General features: G+C 38.5%; 2 protein-coding genes across 2 annotated transcripts in view; one reads left to right on the forward strand and one right to left on the reverse strand.

The window, feature by feature from the left end:
- Positions 1-4,674, forward strand: part of sema4f (sema domain, immunoglobulin domain (Ig), transmembrane domain (TM) and short cytoplasmic domain, (semaphorin) 4F) — a 57,035-nt gene extending 52,361 nt beyond the window's left edge. The window contains exons 9-15 of the mRNA XM_079257656.1: positions 1,054-1,195; positions 1,285-1,498; positions 1,683-1,792; positions 1,880-2,031; positions 2,306-2,361; positions 2,504-2,694; positions 2,781-4,674. Of these exons, the coding sequence (XP_079113782.1) occupies positions 1,054-1,195; positions 1,285-1,498; positions 1,683-1,792; positions 1,880-2,031; positions 2,306-2,361; positions 2,504-2,694; positions 2,781-3,509 (1,594 nt within the window). The 3' untranslated portion in view covers positions 3,510-4,674. The remainder of the gene's footprint in view (positions 1-1,053; positions 1,196-1,284; positions 1,499-1,682; positions 1,793-1,879; positions 2,032-2,305; positions 2,362-2,503; positions 2,695-2,780) is intronic.
- A 4,047-nt stretch (positions 4,675-8,721) lies between these two features.
- Positions 8,722-15,825, reverse strand: LOC306769242 (carbohydrate sulfotransferase 12-like; the record flags this gene model as incomplete). The annotated part of the gene is made up of 6 exons (XM_079257808.1): positions 8,722-8,962; positions 9,089-9,396; positions 9,472-9,615; positions 10,000-10,175; positions 15,199-15,412; positions 15,745-15,825. The coding sequence occupies 6 exons, from the start codon at positions 15,823-15,825 to the stop codon at positions 8,722-8,724; spliced, it is 1,164 nt and encodes a 387-aa protein (XP_079113934.1).
- Between the last annotated feature and the right edge of the window lie 9,857 nt (positions 15,826-25,682).

Below are 25,682 nucleotides of genomic sequence, written 5' to 3' on the forward strand. Positions count from 1 at the left end.
GAAGCCCCCTGAGAATATCGTTTCCTTATCTGGTGCACATCTGGTACAAATGCACCTGGACATTCATCTTCTTTTAACTGTTACAGGGCAAATAGGGCATGGGGGAGGGTGGTTGTGGGTGGGTGAAAGGGGATGTCTATGCGTGTTAGTGTTTTATCTATTTTGATGTAAATTGTTTTACAATGTAAAGCACTTTGTATTGTTTTTAAGCACGAAAAGTGCTATACAAATAAAGTTTGATTTGATTTGATTTGATCTGAACAGCCACATCCATCGCCCTTTAATGTGAAGGCTGCATCATATGCATTTCTGCGTGTGCTTTTTATCATGAGGGTGTGTGCATGAAGTGCAAAATGTTTAGCCAGTAAAAATCAATACATTGGCTGCATTGTTTGAACCGAAGGATTCAGATCATGTGAAGAGAGTTGTGGCTTATAACCTGGAAATTATTTTTTTTAACTACATTTTTAATTTTTGTTTTTATTTATTCATTTTGTTCAATAAATCAAAACATATTTAAAAATCTGAATCTTATATTATCTGCCCCCCCCCCCCCCCCCCCCCCCCCCCCCCTTTTTAACCCATCCCTTAGTACAGTATATAAAAAAACAGGCCAAAAAAATGAAATAAAATGAAAATAAAATCTACAGAACTTAATCAGGTACATGACATCTCACTAACCTCATCATTTTATTGTGACATTTTTAATCATCGTTGGACATAGTTTAATTTTTACATTCTTCATTACATGTGTTTAGTAAAACTTCTTTAATTATCCTTTTAAACAAAATTTTTGATGTGAATTCTTTCACTTCTTGGTTCAAATCATTCCTTAGACTGAGACACATTATTCCTTTAATGTAGTCCTAAAGTACGGTTTCCTGAAAATACTTATATTTTTAAACGAATAATGACTTTCTCTTTATATAAATCTTATCTGAATTTTTTCTGGCAACAGATTTTGGGTTGCTTTAAACAATACAAGTAAAATGATCTGTTTTTGGAAAGTAAAACTATTCAAGGTAAAAGCAAACTGTTCTTTTTTCCTCCCAGGGAGCCTGAAGCTGTGTCAGCTGTGTGTGTTTTCAGTCTGTCTGACATAAGCAAAGTGATGGACGGTCCCTTTAAAGAGCTAAAAAAGACTTGTGAAAACTGGATCATTCCTGAACAAGTCCCTACTCCAAGGCCTGGACAAGTACAAAACTTTTGCTACTTCACTTCACACTTTGCCTTCTGTTGTATTTAATATTAAAACATACTTGTTTTTTTTCTTCTCTTTTTCAGTGTTTAAATACTGCTTTAAAGGCTGAAGGATTCGATTCCTCCTTGAAGCTTCCTGACAAAGTGCTGACATTTGTACGAGACCACCCTCTGATGGAGAATAGTGTCACTGCAGCACCCCTGCTGGTCCGGAAGGGAATCGCATACACCAAGCTGGCTGTAACCCCGACCGGGACTGGAGAGGAGCGAAGAGGAGCAGTGCTGCACCTTGGAACAGGTGAAGACGGACAGTATTTGCATTTAGAACAAGAGGGGAGTTTTATATGCAGAAGGAACTGGTGAAAATTCAGCCAAGATTGTCAGGAGAATATTATAGAGATGTAATAAAAAATTAAATGCTATCTATTAATGTCTCTTACTGAAGTAACATCTTTATTGTGATCTTTGTGCTTTTGCTGCAGACCGTGGAGAGCTTCACAGGGTGGCAGTAGTGGGCCAGAATGCCACCTTACTGCATGAGCTTCCTCTGTTCACATCAGAGGAGCCTGTTAACAGCATATTACTGCATCAGGTAGAGCCCAGGCATCCATGCAAGTGCAGCTATAAAAACATCCATGTGATTGCTCGGTGATTCTGTGAGGTTTCCCTGTGTTTCCAGGGTCGGGCTCTGGTGAGCAGCCCTCTCTCTCTGGCTCGTGTCCAGACTGAAGGCTGTGCTCTGTATACCAGCTGTGAGGTGTGTGCCAGAGCCAGAGGACTGGGTTGTGTGTGGAGCACAACAGATAAAGCCTGCAGGTTCACAGAAGCAGAGTGAGTACAGTAAAATTACAATGAACTGGAAGACATCCAAAAATAATAATCAAAGACAGACTGCAGAAATTAGGTCATAAAATGGGTCATGATTTGTGTAAAATTGGCCCTTTTTTTTCTTTTTTTTTTTTTTTATTACACTATACTGTACTTACCTGTACTTTTAGGCTTTTTCTCTTTGGGCAATTATATAAAGCAGTGAAGACATTTAAGGATGGCATTAAAGCAGATATTTAAAAAGTGACATGCAATAATGATTACTTTGTGTTTCCAGCCCTGGTCCAGGTGATGTGGTGGATGCCGCCTTAAAAAAGTGTGACGCACAGGAGGGTAGGAGTGTTTAAGTCCATTTTCATTTTCTATTTAAAGATCTTAAATAAAAAATACTTTTCCTTTCATTTTAAACCTGCGTAGCAACATTAGAAATGAAAAACTTGTTATTCAGCTCTCTGCGGTTTGTTCTCCCCTCCAGGGCGCTGCGACCCGATCATCAGGGAGCTGCGAGTCTCCATCGGCCTGCGCCTCTTGTTGCCATGTGTCCAGCTGTCTCCCAGGCCCTGCAGCTGGGAGCATCCCCCCCACAGACACACCAGGCAGCATCACTCTGACTTGGAGATGACTGTCAGTGAGGACAGTCTTGGAAAATATGTCTGCACGTGCCAGGTATGCAAACCGGACAACGAAAAGAACATAACTTTTTATTCCTTGATCAGAAAACAGACCATAGACTGTCTGTCTTTATAATACAGGAAGGAGGACCAGGTGTAAGGGACCCAACACCTTGCCAGAGAGCAGCCTATTATCTGACGCTAGAGGACCCCAGCGCTGGAGGAGCCGTGGGAACAGCAGGGAGTCGTCATGTCTTGGCTGTTTACATCATTTTCTTCTGCATGGGTTTCGTATTTGGCGCGTGCCTCCTGTACTTTGCCAATCGAAGTCGAGGCGGCTCCCGCGATGTCCACCACCTTCCAGATAATTCCTTGTCATCAGAGAAGGGGCGGGACTTACTGGGCTCCTCAGTCACTCCGCAGTCTCCGAGCAGCGCCAGCCTGCTGTCCGACGGATTCCGGCTGACAGAAAAACGAAATGGGACGACGACTTCTACCACCACGACGACACTACTCAGCAGTCAAGGAAACGGTGGTCACCATGGAAACAGTTTCAGCGGCACCCTGATTTCCAGTAACTCCAGCAACGGACATAGAAATGCCCTGCATGGGAATTGCAACATGAGCAACAGTGGTCAGAAGCTCACCTCTGAAATTTCAGTAGCAGACATACTTGATGGAAGGACGGGGGAGCAGGAGGGGGTGAGGCCCGAAGGGGGCGAGAGGGAATCGACGGAGGGGGATGAGATGGATGAGGAGCTGGGAGATGGGTTAAAGGAGGATATGAAAGGACTGGAAGAAGAGCTTGCCAGCTTTCCAATGTTTAAAACACCAGCGCCGCTGGTTCAGTGTGAAGAAAGCTCAATATGAAAAGGTTTGAATCCTCCAAATAAACCGAATCCCACTGGGATCAATGCAAAGTGGGTATTGCCAAATGCCTTTTGGGAGCTGTGGGACGAAGAGACATCAGAGATTTATGAGAAATATAAGTCTAATATAAGCATATGAGAGCTTTTATGCATGGAGAAATCAATCCGCGAGACAGAAAACGTGGGATTGGCCACTTTGCGAGTCACTCAGGATGAGAGCCGCAGCTAAATACATGCGTGTGTGATGTAAATTTAAAATGTAAATACAAGCAGTCGGAACTGGACTGTGATTGTGAGAGGGAGCAGGTTATTGCGTGTGCTTCATTCCAATGTTACAAGACAACAAAGATGAAAATGTCTATGTGTGTAGACATGGAAAAGCCATATTTCTCCTTAACTTTTGTTGTTGTATGGCCTCTCATCCACTCCTCCTGATGGCACTGCAACAGAAAAGTGCACTTTTCTCTCTGCACCTTTCTCTCTTTCTCATTGTTTGTATTTCTCTCTCTCTCTCTGGAACCCAAGAGGGAACAGTCTTTCCAAACCCCACTCATATCCCAAACCTCGATGGATCCAAAAGCACCAAAGGACTCCTGAGCCATAGACTGCCCAGGCACGCTGCACTGGTTCTGGGCTTTTAAAGATGAAGAGATGTCACTGTCAGAGACACTATGAAAGTGCAAGTTCACTCCAGAGCCTTCAGTGACCGGGACAGGGCTCTTCCTGTCTGCACCGCTGCAGTTCTCAGGAGGCTGATTGATTTCAGATCATCACATATGAAATAACAAACTGTCAATGTTTCAACTCACCATTACTGAAAAAGAAGGCAAACTGCTTTGATATGACCTGAAATTCATTTCAGTGTCTAAGAATGGACCTTTTCAAACTTAAAACCACCATCACCTCATTTTGTGAGTTCCCGTCATGCTGTTTTGTAATAAAATATTAAACATGTGTTGGTATCTTGTGGCCATATTGTGGTTTAAAATCCTGGTTGTGAGAAAAAAAAAAACTCATGGTAGACCAAAACTGTGAGTAAATGTTTTTACACAGAAGGTGTGTGAAAGTGTGTGTGCTTGTTTGTTGAGGAAATACATGCATCCTGGAATTAATTTCCTCTCGTTTATTTGTAGTTAAATACTACTTATGATCCAATGATCATTAAAGTTTCTTGCCAAAGAATTGGATCATAAAGGAATATTCCTAAAATGTTTATTTACAAGAAAAAAACTCAGCAGATTTTTTATTGTACAAATTTCTAATCATAAAGAGCAGCACTGCATACTCTTTATTATTAAACAATGGCGTGTTTTCTGATAGCGGTGTTTTCAGTTCTACAGCAAAAAGAGTATTACAGCAGGCATTTCAGCCTACAGCAGTAGACCTGTACAATAACTCCATAAAGAACGTGTTAGACGTGTTCGTCCAGTAAAGCACTGGTGGTTTAGTTTCGTCTTCCAGTCTTATACAGGGGGATGTAGCTCAGTGGTAGAGCGCATGTATGAAGTCCTGGGTTCAATCCCCAGCATCTCCATCTGAATTTAGTGGATTGTCAGGAGCATTTCAACTGGTTTAATCTGGTTTACAGCAAATTTGATTGGTCCTTGCAATGTTTGATGAGCCAAAAAACCTGAAATGCAACAGCAAGATTTGGCTATTACTCTCAGATGCAAGCTGCTTGGGATGAAGGTAAATGACTGTAGCTTTTATAGATGCAAGCCTTGTCGGATACACCTGAATCAAATGAATTCCTCGTTACCAGGTCTGCAGCTGAATTCAGCTATTTTATTCAGATTGGAGAAGGGCTGTAAGATGGTAGATTTCAAAGATTGAACTTGGGCATCCCAGAGTTAAGGGATATATGGAGCTGAACGTTAATAGCAATCACATCCAACCTACCAGGCATCCCTGCTTAGCCAGCTGTACCCATGACCTGACCCTGGATAAACGGTAAGGGAAATCTTTGGGAACATACTGGACAGGTTGACTCTAAATGACTCTAAAATTATGAATCCTAAATTAATTCATAAAGTTGCTTTTCTTACCACAATGAGAAGAAAGCACAGATAAAATCGAAGGAACTAATGTTTATTTGTTGCAAAGTGTCACTAAGTTAAAGCAATTTTAAATCCTGGTTTTTCAGTCAATGTAACAATAATTTAACACAGCTGACTCAAATAATGTCTCAGCAGCAGGCTCGCAAAGATATTGATGAGCAGTTTAATTCATCTGAATCAGGTGTGCTGGAGTTGGAACGAACTAATGACTGAGAAAGATTGAGTTAAAGCATTAAACTAAAAATAAAATATAACTTACCATTTCTCAGAACTAACTATGGTTTAGGTTGACGCTTCAGTTGTACTCTATCCAAAGTCATTTCATAAGGATTTCATAGGATTAAACAGTGGACCTCTGGTAAGGTTAGGGATGCACGCAGGGCCGATGAGAAACTCCCTCTCAGGACTGCAGACCATAATGTTGTCCACCTTGCTCCAATTTACCGCACTAAGCTACAGAGATATGGTGTTGTGAAGAGAAAGGTTGAACAGTGGGATGTAATGTTCAGGAGATTCTCCAGAGCTGTTTTAATCGTGCGATGTGGGAGGTGTTTACAGGGACTAACACTTTAGACAAGGATGTAGTAATATCATGCATCACTTTCTGTACAGATATGCTGGTCCCTACAAAAAAAATGTTTGTGAACATTCATTCATTCATTCATTCATTCATTTTCCTAACCGCTTAGTCTGATTAAAAGTTGCAGGGAAGCTGGAGCCTATTCCAGCTGTCTTTTGGGCAAAGGCAGGGTCCACCCTGGACAGCTCGCCAGTCCATCGCAGGTGTTTGCAAACATGTGAATAACAAAATCCCTCAAAACAACCCTGAATGAAAAGAAGATTGCATTTTCATTCAGGAAATAAAGAAGAAGGTAAACTTATTCAAATTAGACTGAATAAAGAAATAAAATGCTTATAGAGCAGTGTGGAGAGGCTTTTTAGCATGGCAGGGTGTTAAAACCATGGCTGGGCTCCCCCTTGGTCCCCTGGGCTCCCTGCAGAAGTGCATGGCCCCTATGGCAGAGGAACTGAACCATTTTTACTGCAGGATTGATCAGCATGATTATTCTCATCAGAGGGAGGTGCTCTCTGCAGACCTGCAACTTCTGCCTGTGGATGTGGAGCGTACACTGAAGCAGATCGAACCAAACAAGTCACCGAGACCAGATCAGGTCCGTGGGCACTTGCTGAAGGCCTGCTGCAGACAACTGGCTGTGGTCTCCTGCTCTCTGTTCAATCACTCCATCTCCTCCATTTAAAAGTCTATCATCTGCCCCGTGGCGAAGAAGAGCAACCCCAGTTCCAATCATGATTATCAGCCTGTGGCATTAACCTCATTGGTCATGAAAGGCTTTGAAAGGCTCGTCATGGGAATGCGTTCTGACCCGCTGCAGTATGCATACCAGCCATGCAGAGGGGTGGATGACACCATGCTCTCTCTGCTGTATGGGGCCTTCACTCACCTGGAGAACCATAAATCCAATGTGAGTTTTGTCTTTGTGGATTTCCTGCCTGCATTCAACACTGTGCAACCAAATCTCATGGGGCCGGAAGCTGCTCCAGATGAAGGTTAATCGTCATCTTATTCTCTGGGTCTTCTTTCTTACAGAGTGGGATCAGAGGGTAAGGGTGAATGGTCACCTCAGCACTGTCAGGACTATATCTACTGGTTCTCTACAAGGTTCAGTCATCTCGTCACGCTATATACAAATGACTGCTGAAGCTCCACCCTGGGAATAACTTCCATCAAGTATTCCGTTGATACAGTAGTCATAGAGACTACAAACACAGTTGGACAATTGCAGACAGAGCTGGACTCCTTTTCATTATGGTGTAGGGATAAGTGCTTGGATTTAAATGTACCCCAGACCAAAGAATTGGACATTTATTTCCATCATGGCCGCTTTGCCACACCTTCACACACAGTCAACAATAAAATCATTGAAAAGTTTCATTCATACAAATATCTTGGTTCCATAATTGATCATAAATTTAGATTCCAACTTAACATTGACCATATTTTCACAAAATATCGACAGCCACTCTTCTTCTTCATAAACTCCGGAAACTACAGGTTCACCAGTCCACTCTGTCAGCTTTGAATCCGTTCTCACATTTAACATTACTGCTTGGTTTGGATCACTTTCTCTTACTCATTGAAATATTCTAAACGAAATCATCAAAATGGGCAGTAAAATGATAGGCCAGCAACAGCAGTTGCTTAAAGACCTTGAGGACACCAGAGTCCTGAGGAAAGGTGCACAGATCTCCACAGACACCTCACGCAGACTGAAGTCTTCTACATCCTGCTACCTTCAGGAAGCAGATACAAGTCTGTTTCACTGAGGACAAAGAGAGCTTTCTTTTGGTTTTGCCCCAACCTCTGTCCACTTGTTAAACAGCTGATTTAGATACTATGGCTCTTAATTTTACTGAAATTATTTACGGTTTTTATCGTGATGAACAGAACAAATGGTTTATGTGTTCATGTTTTAATGTTTGTATTGTGTCTGTAGCACCGTCAAAATGAGTTTGATAAGCAGTGAAGTGCAAAATGCAAACCTCGGTTAAGCATAATCAATGAGAAGGAGAATGTATCTGCACACTCCAGCATGGGTTATTTGCATCTTTTATATACAACCTATAGAGAACTTCTTTGGGCTTAAAACAATAAACAACAACAATAAAAAAAATTCTAACAAATTAATTTTCCATACTGCTTAGTTCAAATTAGGTTTGTGGGAAAATTGGAGTCTTTCCTAGCAATAAGCAGGTGTAAAGGAGGTCAGCTGTACATTACAGAGACATACAATCGTACACACTCACATTCACACAAGTGCTAACATGCATGTCTTTGGACAATGGAAGGAAGCCAGATTACCCAGAGAGAAAACCAACATATTTAGTTCAAACATACAAAGTTAATAGCATAAAATCATAACTAAATGAACACACAACCAGTCAACCTTTCATCATTTCATTAAATAAGAAAAACTTTAAGAAACTAGCATTTTAATTATAATGAACGGGTTAATCAGTCCGGTAGACTTTGTACTGTTTTTGTGAATCTGCAAAAACTTTTTACCTGGTTTGGAAAATTAATACAAAAAAAAAATAAAAATCACATCAGCCCAATTAACCTAATCATATGTCATCTTAATCATCAAGCAATACACTCGGCCTTCTGTATCCAAAAAGCCTGAAGTCCCCTTCATAGAGCTTGTACAGCTTCCTCCTGTCCTCCAGGGGCACCGTTCTGAACCATTCCTTGATTAGACTGTGAGTAGTCATGTTTTCATAGGATGGAGGGAACTTAATGCTCTCCCCCAGTTTTAACATCTTTAGCAGCTCGTGAGCATCTTGCTGAAGTGTCTCTAGATGGCCAACAAAGTCATACCTGAGAAGGAAATAAAATCAAGTTTAATGCAAACTTTGTTTCCACTATAGATCTTTTTCTGAGTTGTTCTGTTATTTCAGAAAAGTGGAGTTCACAGGTCAACTCTAGAGGCAAAAATAGACTTACTCTATGAAGCAGGGGTGACACAATCGATACATCTGCCTCCAGTGGGGCTCAAAGGGCACCTTTTTCTCCGTCTTTGGGTCGAGTAGGTACTGAATAAAGTTGTAAAATGAGGGCCGCACATTTGCTGCAAACGCCTCATCTGCTGTTTGTGGTGGATTGGACAGGCTGCCATAGTGCTGCAGAATGTATCTGCCAAAGTGTACATAATAGTACTCGTTGTTATGCTGGAACTTGTCTCGGTAGGCAGATATGAGACGGACAAAAGGGTCTCGGACGAACAGGAATTTGGTGTAGTGCTTCAACCTTGCCTGCGTAACAAATAACCAAACATCAGTCCTCTGCATATGACGCTCAGATGACTGTTTATCACTGCATGAACTCACCTTCACCTCTGTTCTTGGGAAGGAGTTCAGGAGAGTGAACTTGTTTGTGAGATGGACGGAGTTGGGATCAATCGATGCAGGGTCAGGATATGGCTTGCTGTGGTTCAGGACAAACATAAACCTCTTCCAGTTGGTACAGCCCACCTATAGACATGGATATGAACATGATTCTACAGCCATGTCGGTGCTGTGTGAGGTGCACCGGGATTACAAAGCGTCAAACAAGCTAAACCTTTCAAAGTCATGAAGCACATTTTAACTGTAAGTTTATACAGCCATTATAGGACCAGATTTACTAAAACAGGCAAAAAGTGTTGGGCTGCTTGATGCTTCATGAAGGGATGCCAAGGTGCTTTAGGTTTCATTTAGCGCAAGTATAAATGGGCCATTGGGGTTAGGCTTAAAGTTATGGATAAAGTTAGTTATGAGCTTAGGATGCACTGTGTTCATGGACTGTCTACACCAAAACAAACATTACATTAAGCCGTTAACACAAACATTGTTTCTCGTTGTGTCTGTAATGGGAACCTTGGGAATGTAACAGTAGATAATGCCATGAGTGTCGTCCACAATGAGGTGCTTCAACTCTGAGTCACTCAGGTCTTCTAAATTGTGCCTTCCCCCTGTAAATGCCTCTTTGTCTCCATCACATAGTTCTCTTAGCAGCTGCTTTCTGAGTGCTTGCCGCAGACGGAGCCTTTCTGCTGTAAGAATGAGAAGAAAAAGAAAATGACTAAAGGTTTTCAAATTGTTTGTCTGAAACGCAAGTTGGCTGAAAAGTTTTTCCTCTGTTTGTGTTAAAAGTGAAGAGACAAATAGTTGTCGTTTCTTAAATTCAAAAGTAGCCATCACGGGTGGGGTTTGGAGCTCATCTCTTAATCCTTTAAATCTTCCTAACTAATTCACTGGCAGTGGAGCACAAAATACAAACATGACATGACTTAAGTAAACGTGTTCTTATGATAGCAGGATATACGGTAGGAACAGCAAGAGCAGTAAATGTCACATCATACCTTTCTTGTCTTGAAATATTTCCCTTGTGTAGGACAACAAAATGAGGAAAAACATAAATCCCAGCATTCCAATGAATAGATAAAATCTTGTGTACGCTGCCATGACATCCAGAGTTTTATGGTGTTTCACGCAATCCTAATGAATGACAAAGATACTGTTAAAATAGCAAATTCAGCTGATTTTCTTCTACCTCCATTATAAATTTCATAAAGCTGTTCTAATTTTCAATAACATGCACTTTTCCCATCACTTTTCACAAACAGTTTTACAACTATTTCTATACCAGAGTTTTTCTGCAACCTGAAACTAATACATGATCAATATATCAGGCTACTCACCTTAATGCAGAATTCTTTACTATGTTGTTGTGTTTCACTTTATAGCAATGGAAGAGCTGCGTCAGTGAATTCCTTATCAAGTCCAGATCGTATAAGAACTCCTTTTCATGTAAAATCCTTTCTCACTGCCAGTTTCATTATTATTCAAAAAAAGTAAAATGTTAGTGCCTCCATATATCCCTCTGATATGCAGTGCGAGAGATAATAGCATGGAAGGGTAGACTGAACTTTATTAAACATAATACTGAATCTCCAAAATCCTCTTTCAGGAGGAGCCACACCTCTTTGCTTATTTGCTGAAAATGGTCAGACCAACAATAACCACCACTCAATGGCCATCAGCAGTATTGCACATTGCTTTGTGAGTTAGCAGAGTAATACATCATCAGTATCCTGCAGCCAATGCTCCTATATTCACTTTGAGGCGCAGTTATATGGAGAACTGACTTCTCACTGTTATAGTTCATTAAGCTTTCTTTAGCCTTACCATGTTCCAGACTGTACTTAAAATATCCTTTTTAAGAAACCTGGCAGAGTAAAACTTGGAGTCGGTCTTCTGCTGTCTGATACTTTCAGAACCAAGAATCTAACTAGTGTTTTATCCAGAGGAGCCCTACTTTCAGAGAACAGCAGCTTCTTGATAAATTAGTTCTTATTAATTGCAGGTGGTCAAGCACAAGGACATACTTTAGAACTTATAGTATATATTAAAATGAAATATATACATAATTTGACAGATCTATTTTCTGAACGAAACAGTCCTTATTTAAACGTGGTTTAGACCTCCCTTTTACACAGGATGAGGGTCTTTGATCTGGAAGGCACAAAGTTCATTATCTAACTTGTATTAAAGGATGAGTCAGGGACATAAGTGAATCAGGTTTTTTTCTCAGAAAATCTGAACTTTATAGACACATAACTTAATTTATTGACCTTTTAGAACTCTGTGTTATGGACCGTGAGGACACAGTGACATCTATCCTGCATTTCTTGAGCACCTGCTTCTTAGCAGCATCCTGGGAGAAACCGCACTATATGACTTTTCTATCTGGAACACTGTGTGACGTTGCAGCAGAGTTTCTCATCATGCGAGAAAACACACTGGCTGTTTTTGAACTGACAACATCGCTGATTCAGCAAAGAAACACAAGAAGATTAAAAGGGTGAAAGGGACAAAACAAGAGTCCTTGTAAGATAGTCTTTTGCTGCCTAGAGAGAGATAATGTCGTGCTTGCAAGAACTAGATCGAACTGGTAACGGACAACACGTAGCCTTGATAAATTTTAGACCTTTATTACACAATTTACAAACTGTTTCCACATACAGTCACATCAGCTCTTTAAACACCAAAACCTTTACCCATAAGTCCAACATATATACATATTTCACACACTTAATACTGCATACACAAGAAAACAAACCCACATTTAAAAACCATGCCTCTTGACACCAACAGGTCACGTCGGATGAAAGATGGATACCAAGTTAGCTGTCGGTAGAGGAAGCGTGAGGGGGAAACGACAAATGTTATGTCAAGCAGGTTGAAGTTAATGTTGTAGTGTCAAAAAGTCAAAGCAAATACAAGTTCTAAACTTAAAAGCTTTAAAGCTGTAAAGCACACAAAAAGAAAATGGCAATAAAAGTTAGAAGGTTTATAAAGCTTAACTACCAACCAATAAAACATAAATACACTGTGCATGTGACCATGCAGCACAAGCCAAATGAGTACTGCAAACAATAAACCAAATAGAGTGGACAGATTTGATAACTGATAAATGATTATAAAATGTAATTAGTATTGTCTGGAAATATATAATCAGTTCAGCAACAATGCTATCCAAGTATGTGAGCACCATGTGGTGGAAATTTCGGATCACACCTTATCTATTTTCATTTCGTATGTTTAATATATTAATCTCATGTTTTACTTTTTCTATACTTATATTTTACTTCATGTATTATTCTTGCTGCTCACATTTAAAGGCCTCACTCTTGTGACATTCCTGAGGCCGAGGTCAGACAGAAGTGTCTTCTTAGCCTTTGTCCACAATTATCTGTGTAGTCATTGTGCTTGATGTAAAGCATACGTTGTCCCCTTTGGGTCACAAGAAACTAGTCGAAAACCATGGTGATAATGATTGTTTATTAAGGGGAATGTCAACCTGCTAAACATCTCTGTTCAAATTTGCTATCACCATTGACGTCTTGGTCACTATAAGGTTTAAAAGGAGTTCTTTCTCCTCAGATCAGACCTCCTTCAGGACTGTGTTAGATATGGTCTTCTGAACAGTTTCTCTGGTTGCAGCTGTAATTCTTTGATTCTTCTCTTCAGAATCAGATTTATTGTCATTAAACCAGGGCAACAAAAGATTACTTCCAGGACAGCCTGTCCAAGAGTAGACAAAACAAGACCAGGCAGACTGAGGCAGCAGCCAAAGCGCGGCAAGCGTTTTTACACAGGATGAGGAAAGGATTACATGATCAAGGATGGGTGAGGGGTAAAAAACAAAAAAAAAGTATTTCTACATGTAGCCCCCTTTAAGTGACAAGGACTAGCTGGTCAGCTGGTCCTTGTCCGAAAGGAGCTTGTGAAGCTGACTAGACGCAGGGGTGTCAATGTAACAGTTGCTTTGGTTGCTTTTATCCAGGCTAATGCTGCTATCACCCTTCTGAATAAAGACTAGAAAGAAAAAAAAAATGCACATATTGCTGGTGAACATTCAGGTTCACCAGTAATATGTCTTCTACAATGAACTTCTGCCAGCATAACTCAATGTAATTGTTGCTTGTCATTAAACAAAAAGCAAATTTCTGAATTCTAATTGCTTTTCTGACTTGTTTTGATGCATATTCCTCGGACCATCATTGCCCTGCAGCATCCCTGGGTTGAAACACTCAAATAACAGAGATTCATTAGGAGACGCAAAAAGGTGAAATTCTGTAGAAGTTTAGTCTAAATGTTTTGGGGTTGGTTGTGACACCGCGTTACATAGTCACAGTGGCCACATCTCAACCACTAGAGGGATCTGTTTATCCTGTTGCTGAAATTTCCTTGAAAGTGGCCATAGATTAGCTATATGGTTAATTTAGCATTTTGACTCTTGACTCTGAGATGAGAGGACATTTTATGTTTGGTCTTTTTTATGCAGGGTTTTAAAATGTAACACTTATTACTATTGTATGTTATAAAGGGAGAGCTACAGTGTATTTTTTTCTTTGCTAGGTTATTGTTTCTGCTTGCTAGCTCAAGCTAAAAATGCCTGTTGGGGATGGTTGTCTCACGTGAGATTCTCAGTTATCCCAGAGATGAAAAGAACTGAAAAAAAAAACAGCAACTAATCAACAGAGAAAGGAAAAAAAAAAAACTTATCTCCTGCTTTTTTAATACTAACACAGATACTGAAGTAGAAAAAAACTTATTCAACCATTTCATGATGTAAGAGGAAGAAAGAAATTACAGATTTTAGCAAGCCTTCAAATGTTGACAATTAAGATTTAAATAAAATACAAATTTCTTTAAAGGTGGAGTATGTAAGGTTTTCAATATTTTCAAAATAAATTAACTAAAAAAATAACTACAATCATAATTAGATTTTTTTTTTAAACATGTAGGTTCCAGTCTGTCCATATTTGATGCGTTATTAAATTACAAGTTTAATTAATGACAAATGACAAAAAACACTTTTTTTTACTGGTAGGCAAACATTTAAGAAGGGTCTTTGTCATTAATTAAACATGTAATTTAATAACGCATCAAATGTGGGTGTGGGTGTGTTTATGTTGGGGGTGGGTGCAGAAACAGAAGGCATCTACAGAAGCAGATTTTGTGACCATCAAAAATAGTGGGCAGTTTTACCTGCAGCATCTCTGGCCTTTAAATTTCTGAAAACTGAGTTTCTTCTGTTAAACTTATTTATATTTCAAAGCCAGTCACCTGGTTTCATCTACACATACTTTTTGATTGATACACATATATGATATACAAACAAGGCAGCTGTTCTGCTGCTGCTGCTGCAGAAGTTGACAAAATAAAAGTTTGATAGAAAACAAAGTATGATGTGAAAGAACAGCAAACAAAAATCAATTCCACAAACAATTTATTAGAATAATTTTTGAAGCTGGATTGGTTACAATGTTATTCGATGGTGTAGTCATGGATATTATCTGCAGCAGAAACAAAAAGGCAGTGTAACAGATTGTACAGCTGATAAGCCTGATTGTCAGTCAACATCGCGGCAGGAACAAGGAAACTGTGATTTGTCATTAAAAGATCCCAGTAGACAAACATCTGATAAGACACTGGCAAGTTACAGTTCAGCTTCCAGTTCTTCAAGGAAATTGATCATTTTCTCTATTTTCATTATTTCTGTCTCACTGTTTTTGATTTTTAGACCAGTCTCCAAGTTTGTCTGCTCAGCTTGAGCAATGCTTTTTTCCAGCATTGTCTTGGACTTGATCATTTGGGAATATGCTGAGGAATATTCAGCAGGGAAAGATGTGTCAAGTTTCTTCATCAGCGCCATTATCGGGTCCAAGCACTTGGACACACTGGATTCATCTGAGAAGGCTTTTGATAGCTGGTGCAGATCCTAATAGAAAAATATGAAAGTGCATTATGACTGATGGAAGATGTTTTTCAAGTAATGATAGAGGAATAAAGTGTACAGTCTTATTGGGAAAGAAAAAGTTTCTTTAGAGACATGACAATTAATACCCCAACAATTAAATTATGTGTTTGATCATAAATGCTCATGAAGTAGCCTAATTAAATAAAGACACTACACATACAAAAGGACCAACATTTTGGAGAAATCTAGAGCTCTGTTTGTGTCAGAGTTTTGTGAATTCATCTACTCATCCAAATATTCAAGAGCAACCAGAGACAATGCTATTCAAGCAAAGGAGCACCTTTTTCACTGACCTTTAGTTTCTCCAGGTTTTGTTTCAGGGTCTGATGTGATTCCTTGAGGTCTGCCTGCAAATCCACAGTAAGAATCGACATGTCAGGACAACTGGTGGAATTATTTTTAATGACAGAAAGGCTAAAGAGCAATTTTCTTCACCAGTTTGTCCTTGTGGGAGTTTGTCAGGCAGATCAGACTCAGCAAAGTGACAGAAAGTAAGACACTGGCAGTGCTTCCAACACCAACCACTCTGATCCCGGCTCCTGCTGCCATCACTGTTCTGAATGGATACTAGAGAGAAAAGGATCAAATTGCTCAAAAAAATTGATAAAAAAATAAAGGGAACACTCAAGTAACAAGTTGTAGATCTGAATGAATTAAATATTTTTATTAAATACTTTATTTCCATAGTTGAATGTGCTGACAACAAAAATCACACAAAAATGATAAATGAAAATCAAATGTATCAACCCATGGAGGTCTGGGCGGCCATCCAAAGAAATGCCACCCCACACATGTGCTCCGTGTGAACCTGCTTTCATCTGTGAAGTGTGGTGAATTTGCCAATCTTGGTGTTCTCTGGCAAATGCCAAACGTCCTGCACGGTGTTGGGCTGTAAGCACAACCCCCACCTGTGGACGTCGGGCCCTTATACCACCCTCATGGAGTCTGTTTCTGACTGTTTAGGCAGACACATGCACATTTGTGGCCTGCTGGAGCTCATTTTGCAGGGCTCTGGCAGTGCTCCTCCTGTTCCTCCTTGCACAAAGGAGGAGGTAGCGGTCCTGCTGCTGGGTTGTTGCCCTCCCACGGCCTCCTCCACGTCTCATGATGTACTGGCCTGTCTCCTGGTAGCACCTCCATGCTCTGGACACTACGCTGACAAACACAGCAAACCTTCTTGCCACAGCTCACATTGATGTGCCATCCTGGATGAGCTGCACTACCTGAGCCACTTGTGTGGGTTGTAGACTCTGTCTCATGCTACCACTAGAGTGAAAGCACCGCCGGCATTCAAAGGTGACCAAAACATCAGCCAGAAAGCATCAGAACTGAGAAGTGGTCTGTGGTCACCACCTGCAGAACCACTCCTTTATTGGGTGTGTCTTGTCAATTGCCTATAATTTCCACCTGTTGTCTTTTCCATTTGCACAACAGCATGTGAAACTGATTGTCAATCAGTGTTGCTTCCTTAGTGGACAGTTTGACTTCACAGAAGTGTGGTTGACTTGGAGTTACATTGTGTTGTTTAAGTGTTCCCTTTTTTTTTTTTAATAGTGTATTTTATCAACTGATGCCATTTAACACACACACAAAACAGTCAGGGTAAGGGCTGGGATATACTACACGTCAACAGTCTTTAAAGTCTGTGTATATACTTACTGTAGATGATGGAAACATGACTTGATGAAAACACTCTGTCGGTCACTACTAGATGCAGTAAACAGCATTTGGGCTCTAAAAAAGATGAACCTGGTTGAGAGATCATCTCCTGAGGAGAATGGCAGGTAGCGGACACAGAGACACTGTTTCTGCTTTGTATGAGATCAGATTTTATCTGATCCATCATTTTTAATTTCTTTTCTCTTTCGCCATCAAACACAAAGTATTAAATGTTGGTTTAACATTCATCGCTGTGCAGAAGCATATATTTTATGATGTTAACAAATTACACTCTATTGAAGTATTTCATGTATTTACTCTCACTGATTTCTGCTCAGTCACTACCTTGTTTTAAGTTGTTTTAGTTGTTTTAAGGAGTTGCATTGTTAATGTTCACAAAGATTTGATGTGTGTATGATCATATATGGACTAGTCTGAGCCTTTTTTTTTTTTTTGGCCCAGGCGGCACTTGCTCAGTTATATTCTTTGTTTCATTTTCAGAAAAACAGTATTTTCTGGATTCGTTTTAGAGGAACACAATGACATAACTTACTATTGTTTGTGCTTGTCATGAAACAGAAAGCAAATTCCTGAGTCATGACGAGCAGAAGATTCACAAACTGTCACACATAACACAGTAAATGAGAACTGAATGAGAACTGTGTAAGCAATGCTGCATAAGATTCCCGCCTTAAAATTCTGACGTTCATTGTGCACATTCCCAGGCTTCCTTGTTTCCCAGTCCCAAGCAACACGTCAGATCTCTGCATTGCTCAGTGGAAGTGTTCCTGAAGTTTTGACTGTTCAGACCCCATGTGATGAACATTAAAGTATTTTTTAGTTTATTTTATGGTTTGCTTTTTTTTTTTTTTTTTTTAATCATTTGACTGCTTTATTCACATGGAAGCTGTGCTTTGAGAGATGAAAACCAAAACTTTTGAATCCAAGTCTCAAAGTGACTAAAGTCTGCGACAAAAGAGTATTTTAAAACGTATATCTTTAGTCAGTAATAAAAGAAAAGGTGATATATTAGCCACACCTTGTGGGGTTAGGTGAGGTTCATGTTTAAACTGGTAAATTGGATGTTTCTGGTACAATTGTATTGACCCACATCTGAGAAACACCACAGTGTAGATTATTCATCCTTGTTTCGTAAAAGAAAAAAAGATGAGGTGTTCTGTTTGTAAGAACGTTAACTTTGTTTTTGTTTTTTATTTCTTTTGTTAAACGAAGGAAAAGAGTCAGCCAAAATGAATAATCAGTTTCAACACTGGGAGGGTGGGCGGTCCAAAGGTGTGTGGTAGTTACAAGAAGGGCTCCTCAAGGAAAACAGGCTACTTCACTGCATCACGACTGTTGAGGTTGTCCACATGAAACTTCAATTTGGATTTGTTTTTCTGCGTCGGGTAAAAAAAAAAAAAAAACTTAACAAAAGAAAAAGTTCTACAAAAAGAGTGGAAAATTAAAGTCTCGAGTCAAAACTTTGTCTGAGGAAGGTGAGGTGCAAGCAGGGTGCATTTTATTAGTCTGGCATCACAAATGCAGGCAGAAAATACTTGAATCAAGACAGAGACAAGACTAATTGTAAAAAATTCGGAGTAAATTCAGGCATTAAAAAAAGTAATTCCTGCCTGTTGTTTTTAATGACCTGCACCAAATTACATTGCTCCATCATTCATCAGAACTTCTAATTAACTTCAAGCATTATTGACCCCTGTGAGATTACAGTAAATTCATACAAGCACACACTTTCTAACTACATTAAAGTAAATGCATACATGAATTACCACTGATAATGCATCAGTCAGTCATTTAAACATCGATATAATCACACACATTCATTGAAGATATGTTCAGACATCATAAACGGGTGCAGTGGGATGACGACATCTAATGCGCCGGGGTTTTCACAGCCAACTTAAACTATCAGTCAAAAAGTTTTATGGCCTCTTAGACACACAATTATGCTAAAATAGTTTTATTCACTACAGTTCAGCATCTTATCCACACAAGAAGATGACTGAAAAGATGTAATGGGGTTTGTTACTCTTCGAAAGAACAAGAAGCTTCTTCTTGATGCAGGGAAGTCTTTCAGCTTGAGAGAAAATGAGTTTAAACAACGACGCACACTCATCACTTTTATTGCTTTTAGTTGAGGATGTTATACAATGGTTTGATGCATCTGCCGAAACGATCAGACAGTGTATCAGATTGTACCGCTGATAAGCTGAGTGTTACAGTGTGAGCAATCAGAATCAAGGGGAATCCAGAGTAGTGCCGAAAACACCTCAGAACAATGATGACAAACAAAGACGCTCTCAGACAAGTTTCATACAATCAGTTTCAGCATTTATTTGAAAGGCTGTCTACTTTAGAGTGAAGTCTACAATCATTTATTATCAGTTAAACACTTGGAAAGATCAATAAGGGAAAATATTTGTCACAATTATTAGATGTGTTAAGTTTATGTTATCCATGATTACTTAAAAAAAATCACTTCTAATCATGAACAAAGTGTGTTTTCAATGAAAAGATTTTTGTAGACATTAGATGTAAAAGGCACTGGCAAGTTAAATTTCAGCTTCCAGCTCTTCAATGAAATTGATAAATTTCTCCATTTTTCTTAATTCCTTCTCCATGTCATCTAGTTCCACCCTAATGTCAACATAAGTCTTGGTTTTCTCCAACATGATCTTGGTCTGGTCAATGATGGAATCCATTGCAGGGAAGTCTTCAGGTAAATTCTTCTGAAGTTTCTTCATCAGTGCTGTTAATGGATCCATGTATTTCAGATACTCAGTCAAGAGGTCTGATGAGGCCACTGCAACTGCGTACTCGGCCTAATGGGAGAAGATAAAAGTCCATCATGATATTAGAAGATACTTTCTCCAAGCAGTGATACAGGACTAAAATCTACTGTATTCTTGAAAATATTTTTTTCAAACAATGACTAGTAAAACCAGATTTTATGTGATTTAATCAACACATGTAATAATGAAGACTACAGATGGACCAGCCGAGTGCAGAAGAAATATAACAGTAGTCCTTTCATTTTAAACACAGTATTTAACAGCTATATGGACGGGAAGTGGAACTTATTTGTCATTATACACTTGTATAAATGTGAATATGTGGAATTTTACTTTCACATCTTTTTAAAACAAGTCATTTATACAAACATTTTTACAGCTGATTGTGTGATGTGTTGCTCGTTATTTTGTTCACTTTCCCATTCAACAAAATCAGAAAATACTAAATGAACATAATTTTACTCACCTTTGATGTCTCAAAATCTTTTCTTGAGCACTCATAAATTTCCCTGAACTCTTCCTGCAGATTAGCAATTAGAATAAACATATTGTGACATCAAAAGTACATATTGTGAAAATATTTGTACGCCGAAAAAAATATTTGAATCAATTTTATTGTTTTAATCGCAGAAATGTTAAAGAGATTTAATTTACCAGCTCGGTCTTATCATAAAGAGAGCTTGCAAAGCAGAACAGACTCAGCAGAGTGCAAATGAGCAGGAAGCCTTTGGTGGTTCTGGCATCAGCCATTCCTCTGCTTCTGATCCAGGCTGCTGCTGCCATCGTTGTTTTGTACAAGACTAGACACAGAAAATGTTCAAATTATTAATAAACAGTCAGTTTAAACTAAAATACAATATTCAAAACTCTGCTGCTCTGAACTTGCCTGCAATGGAAGATGATAAGCGGAAAAGAGTGAAGAGACAACACACAGTTTGCTTTTATACACATAAGTCACCACCCCGTTTCTATGAATGAGTGTATTGGCATGGTCGTGCGTATGTCGTCTCTTTTGTTTCATTTTCAGATTAAAGAAATGTTGCTGTGTCATTTTTACAGGGACATGCCAACATAACAGCAAGTTTAAGAAAACATACAAGGAAAATTTTGCAGAATGAAATAAATTATGACTATTTCATTCCATGTTCAAAGCCATGATCACAAAATTTCTTTTAAGAGGTTGCACCATGGTCGGCCTTTTCAGCCTCTTCTTATATGGATACTTAATTATTTAATACTATTAAGCGTATGTGCTAATAATGAAAGTGAAAGGTTCTGGTGATCACATTAGACACACCTGATTGTGTTTTTTTTTTGTTTTTTTTTAAAACATTTTATTGTAAGCAGTGAGGAATACAAGGGGAATATCTGCTGATGCGTTACGCATTTCCCTAAAATGCCTCACAGCATACTCCAGATGCAGTATACAAAGGAGGCAAAACACATGAATTACACTCCAAATATACAGGCAGCTTATTTATATTCTGTCTCTGTTTAAAATTTCCATCAACATATATGAAATGATTAAGCAGGATGATTCAGACTCTACTGAAAGTAGAGTGGCCAATTTATCACCTTTATGTGAAATTAATGAATTTTTAAACAGAAGAAACCAAAGTTTAGGCTTGACATGAAATAATGAAGGTATAAGTTAACCATCTGAAGGTAGCTGGTTGCACCAGAGGGTTTTAGGGGATTCAGGGATGAATACACAATTTTTAGTCTTTTATTTAATTCAATTCAATTCACCTTTATTTGTATAGCGCCACTTCACAACAATGTTGTCACAGGGCACTTTACATATAATAGAAACCAACTGATTGCATCGAGTCATGACTTCGATCCAATCCCCCATCCTGAGCTTCACACGGCGACAGTGGGAAGGAAAAAACTCCCTTTTAACATGTAAGAAAACCTCCGGCAGAACCCGGCTCAGGGAGGGCAGCCATCTGCCCTGACTGGTTGGAGTGATTTAGTTAATTAAGTATTTATTTATTTATTTTAGATTTCTGATTTCAATTAAAAACTTAGTATATTTTTTGCAGTTCTATGAAATTAAAAATGAAGGGAAAAATGACTAAAATTGGGGTAATAATGTAACAAAATAGGTAAAAAGTCAGGGGGAACTGGATTGTTTTGCAAGGCACTGAACAGAAGAAAGTTTGGGGACAAATACAGTTGAACAACAGGTAAGAAGTAATCAGCTGATGGAAACTAAGGCATGACGTACAAATGGAAGGAAGCAAAAGTAAATGCAAAGCCGTGTGATAAATTAGAAAGTAAAACTAAACAACGAACATATGAAATTTTTAAGCCCTTCAAGACAAATATGCCAAATTGTGGCCAAACCACAGCTCAGCAAATTGTTTCTGTTTAATACTGAGACATTTGATATAATGTTTTGATAAATTACAGAGGTCATTTATTCCTGTTCCTCTAACCAAATAACAGTTTTGTTTTGATTATGTACTTAATGTGGTCTGTTTTGTTGAATGCTTTGTTTTTAAAACGTGATGCTTTTTCACTTAAAACTTCAATGCTTGATTTATATTTCATAGACAACATTTCTATTTAGGTTATTAAACATCAGGGTTACAAGTGAAATGTCTCACAGCATAGAATTTATTCTTAACATGTTTGTAATCTTGGAAAGCAAAGCAGATTGAAAGAAACATGTATGATACTAAAAGTGCTCTTATCCATTTCTTAACCACACCTTAAATAATTTAATTCAAAAGTAAATTCAAAAAGTAATTCAAAAGAGTTTTTTTTTCTTTATTTTTTTCATTTATTTAAAGCCCGAGCGCAGAGAATAGTTTAAATGTGGTTGAAACTGAAATTCTTGGCGCTGACAGCAAAAATGAATGAATCACACTTGTTAGACGGGTAAGTTACAGGCAGCTGATTCATATTTGGTTGCTGGAGAAAAGTATCGACATGTTTTAGTAAAACTGTCATAAATGGACTAAGACAGTGAACTTGATGAGATTTAGTCACTTTTCACAATGAAAAAGAAATAACAGAAGTTTAACTTTGTAAATTATAGCTGCAAAATGAAGAGCCATGAGAAAGAAAAGTAGAGAAATCTTTTTATTTTTACTTGCATTACAGTGATGATCCATTTCATTTGTTAAAATAACTCAGCTAAAATATATCAAACAAAAATAATTTGTGGATTTGTTACCAAGTTGGAGGATATAGACTGTGGCCTTTCCAGCTTTGTTTTTGTTTTTGTTTAATAAAAAAGAAAAAACACAACAACAACTAAAGTATGAAGTATAGTTTTCCACCCCGGTGCAAGACGAAGAACACCAAACCTATACATTTATATTATAATATATACCCCTACATACACATACCAGCCTTTTCATACCTAAACCTTCTTGGTCAAGCTTGAGCTTTCCTTCCACACACATTCCTATCTATTCCCTTTTTCCTTTCCATATATTTAAGGCTACTTATACATCCAAGACCATCTACCTCAGATTACCACCTTCTCAAATGTACAATTAAAAAAAAAATTCTTGCATTTTTGTCTTTGTATTTGTACAAAGACAAACGTGTATGTTAACACAAAACATGAACAAAAGCATATAGTATAAGTATAAAGTAAAAGTACATATATTTCAAGTATAAAACTTCCATCTTAAACCAACGGCACAACGTCTTTAACTTTCACAACACATAAAGTTTGTTTGTAGTTTCTCAGATAAAACTGCAGTAAAACGATTAACAGTTTGCCAGAGCTTTTGGTTTTATGTGATCTAACTGCTATTTAACCTGCTTATAATGGTTGTGTGGATGTGGTGAGGGACTTTCAATGCAGACAATCTGGAAACTGGAATTAAAGCGGCTCTGTAAGAGCAGAGAATACGAGAAAATATTTGAAGAAACAAAGATCAAGACAGTGAACAGAAGAAACCATAAAAAACATGCAGTGTGTTGACAAATACAAATGAACAGGAGAGAGGCAAATAGCTGAGAGACACTAACGCATGACTCAAACGTGTAGAAAAATAAAAGTAAGCTACCGAGAACGAAAAGTGTCAGAAGACAAATTGACAGACGCACATAAAACCACAGCACAACAATACATGACGTGTTGGGGATAACCAGTTTCTGTGTTTACTGTACAACTTTGTTCAGTATATTTTTATCATCAGTAGTTCACGCTGTACCATCACAGTTCACCTGTCTGGGTTTAACCTGTGTGCACTAGCAGGTCTGTGTGTCCACCAGCACAGATATAGAACAGTATAGTCAATAAAAATGTAATTATGTTCTTTAATTCCCTGTTTGCATGGTTAATGTTTCTATTATTATTACCGCTATTATTAATGTTATGTACATAATGGGCAGCATTCATGTAAATACTGTAAATCCTAACATTACTTCACTGCTACAGTTATCAGCATTTACACCCCTGGACTACTTTTATTCTCCTCAGTTTTTAAATCTTTAATGTTTCACTTGCTTTCTGTAGCTGTCATGGTTTGGAGTTTTTTTTTTTGTGGTCTTCAGTTCCAGTTTCCTGTTTTATTTTGTAGTTTTCCTCCATGTTTAGCTTCCCTTTCCTGGTTATTGGTTCCCCTGGTTTCATTTATTTGATTCAATCAATCAATTCTTGGTGTGTTTTCTGTGTAAAAATACTAGTTGGTTTCTGAAGTACTTGTCCACTTGTCCTTCTGTTTAATTAAACATTTACTGCAATTCCTGCCTCTTTGTCCTGCATTTGGGTCCATGATGCCATTCTGTGACAATAACTGGAACTTCCCCAGTGAGGGCTATGAACAACTATCTCTGTTATCTCATCTATTTTTTTGCTTTGTCCTTGATTCCTCTTAGTATTTTAGTTTGCATTTCATGTACGTAACACTAATCTAATGAGGTTTACAACCACCCTCCTCCTTAGCCTTATCCAGACTCCAGTAGGTGAGGCAGTCCAGAGACTGAGCAGCTGCTGATATCCTGGTTCAGGTGTGGAGCGTGGGTGTGGGTTGCCCAGTGACCGAACCTCGCTGTGTCTGGTAGATTTGCTCCACCACTCCCTTCTCCTCCCCCCACACTGGAAGCGGGAGGTGAGCTGTTTACTTGGATTCAAAAAACCAAACTTACTGATGCTGATGAAACTGAGCAGCACAGCGTCACTGTACATCACTGGTTAAGAAGAGGGTTACCAACAGGCTAATATATTATTAAATCTTTTTTTTTCACAAATCAAATAATAAAAAGGAATAAACACTAAACTAAATTATTTAAAAAAAAAAAGATATAACCAGAATCCAGTTCAGGAGAGGTGAGGCAGGTGGAATCGTGTGTAATAAGAAGAGAGAAAACAAGACAAAGTTTGGAAGTTTGATCCCATAAACGTTGCTGTGAGTAGATTTCTGTGAGACAGGATGAGTCCTGTAAGACAGGTGCAAACAGGGCGTCCTCCTCACAGATCCCTGTTATATTTCTAACCAGATTTGCAACCTATTTGTGAAAAAAGCTTATCCAGATTCAGCAGCATAAACATCATTTTGACCTCTTTTATTTTTTGAGATTTCATAAGTAAGACCATAAAGAAAGAGAGATATCAGACAGCAGTATTTCATGATTTTATTTTAAAAGCTGACTAGTACAAAACCAGACTCATGGTTTATCACCTCATTATTTATTTTTTCAAATTTTATTGTCAAGTTAAAGTTCAAGTTAAAGATGAAATGATGTGCATGTAATGGGACAAACAGAAACTTATTAATAAAAAACCACAGAGTTTA

The sequence above is a fragment of the Telmatherina bonti genome (assembly GCF_933228915.1).
Source record: "Telmatherina bonti genome assembly, chromosome: 18".
Lineage (NCBI taxonomy): Eukaryota > Metazoa > Chordata > Actinopteri > Atheriniformes > Telmatherinidae > Telmatherina > Telmatherina bonti.